At 43.7% G+C, this 6,599-nt stretch overlaps 2 protein-coding genes across 2 annotated transcripts in view; one reads left to right on the top strand and one right to left on the bottom strand.

Annotated features, from left to right (window-relative positions):
• LOC119338354 (putative magnesium transporter MRS2-G) overlaps positions 1-1,225 on the top strand; it is a 2,754-nt gene extending 1,529 nt beyond the window's left edge. The window contains exons 3-4 of the mRNA XM_037610667.1: positions 84-368; positions 688-1,225. Of these exons, the coding sequence (XP_037466564.1) occupies positions 84-368; positions 688-972 (570 nt within the window). The 3' untranslated portion in view covers positions 973-1,225. The remainder of the gene's footprint in view (positions 1-83; positions 369-687) is intronic.
• Positions 1,226-1,566: 341 nt separating this feature from the next.
• LOC119338362 (probable protein phosphatase 2C 72) lies at positions 1,567-5,839 on the bottom strand. Its single transcript, XM_037610678.1, has 5 exons — positions 5,395-5,839; positions 4,814-5,240; positions 3,973-4,340; positions 3,205-3,441; positions 1,567-2,184 (listed from the first exon to the last, which is right to left on the bottom strand). The coding sequence occupies exons 2-5, from the start codon at positions 5,136-5,138 to the stop codon at positions 1,936-1,938; spliced, it is 1,179 nt and encodes a 392-aa protein (XP_037466575.1). The 5' UTR covers positions 5,139-5,240; positions 5,395-5,839; the 3' UTR covers positions 1,567-1,935.
• Positions 5,840-6,599: the final 760 nt, after the last annotated feature.

Below are 6,599 nucleotides of genomic sequence, written 5' to 3'. Positions count from 1 at the left end.
TGACCATTTTTTGTTTTCTTCTATTCGCCATTAAACTTCTCAATCTTATTGCTTGATGATAACCCACATGCTGCTCTTCTTAGGTCAGAGATGAGATAGAACATCTTCTAGATGATAATGAAGACATGGCACATCTTTATCTTACAAGGAAGCAAGCACAGAATCAGCAGGTTGAGGCTTTAATGACGTCTGCTGCTTCCAATAGCATTGTTCCCGCAGGAGCAAGTCTGCCGAGGCTGAACTCCAGTTTTCGGCGCAGTGTGAGCATTGCCACCAGTATATATTTGGATAACGATGTGGAAGACCTCGAGATGTTGCTTGAGGCCTACTTCATGCAGCTGGATGGAATTCGCAACAGAATTTTATCGGTTAGTCCTTCCGACATAAGCCTTGTTACTGTTTTCTTGAGCTATTTAACACTGGCTTACCTTAATTCTTGATATTTTACGTATTTGGTGCTGAGTAATCATGTGGAATTTAGTTGTTGTTCCATTTCTGAGAGTGTAATTGCGCAGATAAATTGTCTTTTGTTCTGAAAAACACAAGGCTCAGTTGATACTCGAGGCAGCAAATTATCATATGCTGAATTATTTCATTATCAGGATCATATTTTGGTTGAGTTATTTGGGTTCTTATTTCTTACTCATCTTGATGTGGACATTGATTTCTCCTTTGGAAATTTAACAGGTCCGAGAGTATATTGATGACACAGAAGACTACGTCAACATTCAACTCGACAATCAGCGAAATGAACTGATCCAACTTCAGCTTACGCTGACCATTGCATCTTTCGGCATAGCCGTCAATACCTTCATAGCTGGGGCATTTGCGATGAACATTCCATGCCATTTTTATGACATCGCAGATGGCAGCTTCTTTTGGCCATTTGTCGGAGGTACATCGTCAGGCTGCTTTGTGATCTCCGTTGTTCTGTTAGGGTACGCCTGGTGGAAGAAGTTGCTCGGTCCCTGAACTCACAGTGAAGGCAAGTCATAAGATGGTGAGAGAGCTCATCATTCTGAAGGTGGCAAACACTTTTGCTTCTCTGGCCTCCGGTAAGGAGCAAGCCCTCGAAGGGCAGAGGTGCACCTGTTGGGCTAGGTAGAAACTCTCTGTGTTCATGTTTTGGAGTAGTAGATAACAGAGTGAGTAATATGCTGTGATGTTTCATTGCCATAAATTATACAAGTTCGTCGTACTGAGAGGATGTTGCGTATATGGTTCATCTGCTTTCTAATCCCTCCGCCCCATAATGTATGCCTTTTTTGACTCGAGTGTAGTGTCAGAAATGTCTTACATTATGGGACGGAAGGATGGCACCAGATCTGGCTGTTCTTGGCAACAGAAAACCAATGCTACAAAATCTTAGTTTTATCATGCTCGCTTTCTACCTTGATTAAAACTTTGGAAGTTTCTTTCAAATTGCACGTAATAAAGAAATTAAAATGAGGGGCTCAGCTTCGATGCGAACTCCACAAGGCATTGCCATCACAAATGGCTTCTTCATCAGGTTCCCTGTGACGAGAGCTGTTCAATATGTGCAAGTTCACATGTGGCATCGACATGTCAACAGAGTAACGTTGTAGATCGTGTTGATCAGAGCTCAGCAGATTAAGGCATCAAGAAAGCAACCTGCTACATGCCGAAGATTAGCCAGCCTATAGATGCAGCACTTTGTGAGGGGCTAAACAAAATGAAATGGTGATGAGATGAACTATTATCACAAGACGATCCGGAGAATGTACACTAAGAATAATCTAATCTTATACCTTGCCCCTATCAGTACACTAGTAACCAGGTTGAATCTAAAAGTTTTTTTTTCTTGCGAGAACGCACAGGAAACGCGCTACACTTGACCGTGGCTGCTGCTCTTCTTGTCTTCTTCTTTTCCTTCCCTTTTCTGGTCTTCGTGTCTTCTTAACTCCAGTGGAAGGGCTAGGAACCTGAGAATGGAGCAAGGGAATTTGCAGGGAGGGCAACGCCACCACCTCGCAGAGAAACTGTGGGCCGGTTCCAGGCGTCAGTGGCTATGGCATTCGAATCAAAAAATACCACGACAACCGTTATATCATCATGAAAGTGGCGCCTCACTCCACGGTCAATTTTCTTGAGATCTGAATACCGCATCTCCCTCTTCTTTGCTGCTTCCTGCATTGCAGCCTTCACTAGCTTTCGAGCAATCCCCTGAAACATATAAAGTTACGATAACATTAATAACAAAATAAGAAAACAATGTTGTTCTATGAAATGAATTAAGGAACACAAGACTCTAGTAGAATATGAGAACAAGATGTTTAGACATAATGAAGCTGGGTTCTGCTACATGGTTTGTTTGCAAACTGAAATGTGAAGTGAGATTCAGTAGCATGTCTACATTGGTTAGTTGGTGAGGTGCCAATCGCCATAGTTCAGGAAGGTGTGATTAATATAACCGAATCAGTTGTAAAGTAGCTCATTCACAATGCTTCATGTAGAATGCAGATGTTGAAGAGATCTAAAAATGGTTCCCTTGGAAAAGAAAAGGAGGTCTGAACTCTGAAGATGATAACTGCTACTATAAAGGAACGGAGGGAGTACAAAATATCTCCTCAATAAGCAACCAACCAGGCATTTGCAGACTGAAGTTTAAGCAAGTAACCTTCAATTCAGCGACTAGGGATTCCAATAGTGTGACATGAAAAGAGAGACATAGATAATCAACAATATAACCTATACCACATTAGCCAGACATGACCTAATCCAGGACCAGCAGAGGAACACAAAATTCTAGGGACTAAACCATTGTTGTTATCTCAAACAACATTTTGCTGCAGACAAATTTAAATACCTAAAACAGCAACAACTGTGGAACTGCTACAAAATCGATAACTTGGTGCCATTTAAGTCAGTTGCAACCATCGTGGCAGGCGAACAAAATCTAATATACCCTTGCATGATAATGTCTATACTATGTTCTTGCAGAACTATTACATGTTAACAGAACTTAGAAAGAGTTCTAAAGATGTTCATATCTGGTATTCCCTAATTCCTTATAAGAAAGAAAATATGCCCACTTACCTCAACAGAAACATCAACCAAAGAACGATAAAATTACTACAGAAGCAAAAATACGTACTTTGTGGTTCGGAAAAAGAATGCATGAACTAGCACTTAGCTTTCAAAGAACCCAGTAACACAAACTAAACATAAGATAAGAACACATACATTACGAGGACTACTGTGGACTAGCTCAACAGCTTTCTGATTACTAAGATGCTCCCAGAGCCCATCAGATGCAAAAATGATGAACTGATCAGTTAACTGTATTTGGTGTACAGTAATTGCTGGCTCAGAACTAAGAAGCGGTCTCCGGAAAGTTTCTGGAAGCCGAAACTTGCTATGCAAAGGTTCTCTGTTGAATTCTGGTCTCTTCAGATACACATCTCCAATGGACCTTGTTATCTGCAACACATTATCCTACCATGTGAGATACACGGCAGAAGCAATTGCATGGCATTTGGGAAGGGACTAAGCAGTAACGATGCAAGAGACAACAGCAGATTAAAATGATTCATCTAGGAAATGCACATGACGATATTGTACATGATAAGCACACCTCATATCTGTTTTAAGAAACGCAGGCATACATAATAATTAATTTGCGGGATCGACATCAAGGGAAATGCATTCAACAGCTGAATATGGTATTTGTCTTGGCTACTACTGTACCTAATTACAAGACTCGGACTGTTGCATTATTGCAGATTGTATACACGGGTAAAAAAATAGCCAACAAGAACACCTAAATATAGCTGATAACTGAGAATTTGCCTAATGTAAAAACATGCAGCAATAATTCTAATAGAAGCACCATGACGCAGCATTTAAACGCAGTTATGGTAATAATGAAAAGTTTAGCCTAATGTCCGAAGACTGTATAAAGGAAGCTATGGATCACATGCCAGTTGCAATTTCTGAACTCCAAGCATTTACCTGAATAATACCCTTCACACGCCAAACATTGTGCTTCAGGATCACAATGTGGGGATCATCAGGATGCATTGCCTGCATCTCTCGCCTAACCTCCTCGAAGGATGCATTATGTTCTGCTGAGAGCTGCATAGCCACAACCTCTCCAGTTCCCTTGACAAGTCTCCCCAGAATAGCACGAGAGTCCCCAACATTTGCAACATAGAGAGTTCCAGCACAAATCACACCAACTAGACAGCAAGAGCCTACCGCCGCTAATTGCGGCCTCACCGACCATTGATTACTGACTAGAGAGAGAAATCCCTCCTCGGTCGCTCGGAAAGCCTTCCGAATTACTTCCACTGACATGCACTTCTGCTCAGATGCATATCCTGAAAAAGGAAGTTCATCATGCAAGGGAACTAATGGAGATTGACATGTAGTTCAAACATATTATAATATGACGTGAAGGTAGTAAACGACACTATCATTTATTCACTCTACAGTCAACAATAAATGTGCTTCCATTATACTTGAAAGTAAAATAAATCAACCAAGGATCGAATATAGTATAAACTAGGCAACTGCTCCGAAGAGAACATCATTTAAATTGCACTTGTTTGTTTTCTGTATTACTACAAGTAGAACTATATCCCTTGCAATGCAGGCATCCAATAAATATCTACATCCATGGCAAGAAAAATGGCTGACAACAATCAGCATCAATCACAGACACTTGCAGGTCTAGCAATGGGAAACAATACAACTATGGATCGCAGTGCATAGCTAGACTGACATTTGATGTAAAATCCTTTCTAGTTTAAGTTCTACATCAGGAGAGCCGCAGCAACAATTGAGGTATTACCCTTCAGATGGTTGAACATGTGGTCATTGATGTAGCGCGCCGTCTCCGGTCCACCATGGCCATCATAGACGCCGACGAAGCTGCCCTGCAGGTTGGGATCCGTTGTGCTCAGCGACCCGGATTCCACCTGACTATGGTCCTCCAGCAGGTTATTAGCCTGGACCACGGCCATCGAGAACTCGCCGGCGACGAGCTGCCCTGCGTCCTTGTACCACAGGAGCCCGTCCTGCCGGCCGGCCGCATCCACCCCCTTGCGAGGGCGCCCGTCCGGCGACGACGTCGGACCCCAGCAAGATCTCAGGTAATCCATCGCAGACGATAGCATCCCTCATCTCCGCCACCTCCCCATCGCCCGCTGCCTCACAAAAGCCATGTCTATTCGCCTTCTCTCCCGATATCCTTTCCCCTTCCCTTCGCCTCGCCAAATCTGCCATCGAAACCAACCAACACAAACACCAAGATCAAGAGCCCGATCAATCCACGGCAGACGCTGCGCGATCGAAGGGGGAGAGATCGCCAAGAACGACCACACCCTACTAGCATTGGAAGACGAGGGACCAAACAAGAAAAGAACAACTCACCTTTTTCTTGGATGGCTAGCTTCCTGCAGAGCCGCGCACCCAGATTTCCTGCGATCTCGCGACGAGGGAGGGGCGGGCTTGGATCTGGAAACCAATCGATCTCGAGCAAGCGGAAGATTGGGTTTTGGTGGAACGGGTGGGCTCCTCTACGGGATCCAGACGAAGCAACCGCGAAGCTGAGGCGGAGAGACTAAAATAAGATGCGCTTTTCCGCTCTCCTTTTCGGTCTCCCTTCTCGCGGCTGCCAAATTTTGCAGGCAGGCAGGCAGGCTCGAACGACGAGCAGATCAGGGAATCTCTCTATCTTCTCCGCTCCACAGCAAAGAGAGGGAGAGAGAGGACTAGCAAGCAAGAGAGAAGACGAACAAGGCAACCCAAGGAGAGAGCGAGGGGGGGTCGGGGCCAGCAAGGCAATGGCAAAGGCGATAGGACCTAATTTCATTCCGGGGTGGTGACTATTTCGTGGAATGCTTCCATTAATCTCTCCCCTGTTTTCTCTGGCTGCCTTTCTTATCTTACACACGAAGAAAAAGGATTTTTGTTTATAAACTATAAAAAGAAGCATGATGTCCCTTCGGGGACATCCGATAAAAACAAGCATGATACAAATCAAATGTTCACGTGTACACACTGACGATCACCTCTACGAACGCAGGTACGTAAAAAAGTGATTTTGCCGTATTTTGAGTTATATATGCATATGTACATGCAGTGTTGGGCCCTGGGCATTGGACGTGTCACCACTAGTTCTCGAACATGAAGTCAATACATCTACCAAATCTGAAGAGTCTAGGTTAGGTCATACGGTGCTAGAAGATCAAGGCGGATGACACAAGGGTTATAAAGATACTCAATGAAAGGGGACACACATTTGACATCTTCTGAAGCTCTAGACTAACTTTACAAGATCCGACCGGACACACATCTCGGTCGTCCACCGATGTACTCGACGAATTAGCATCCAACCCCGTCGGAAATCACATTGTCTTCCTCCATTGTAATATTTCTTGAGACAATCTTGCATAAGCACGAGTATGATGTTACCCCTTCATGGAGGCTTAAACATGGATTAAATGTATGTTTGTCCCACGACCGAAGTTACATTCTACTACCGAACAGATCAACATGCAACTATCGTCCTGATGTTAGGTACTTTGCCTAGTACCTTTATAATTGTGCCGTTTGTGAGGATCTCGCATTGCCAA

Source organism: Triticum dicoccoides, chromosome 1B (genome assembly GCF_002162155.2).
Source record: "Triticum dicoccoides isolate Atlit2015 ecotype Zavitan chromosome 1B, WEW_v2.0, whole genome shotgun sequence".
Lineage (NCBI taxonomy): Eukaryota > Viridiplantae > Streptophyta > Magnoliopsida > Poales > Poaceae > Triticum > Triticum dicoccoides.
This window is presented reverse-complemented; position numbering and strand designations above follow the sequence as displayed.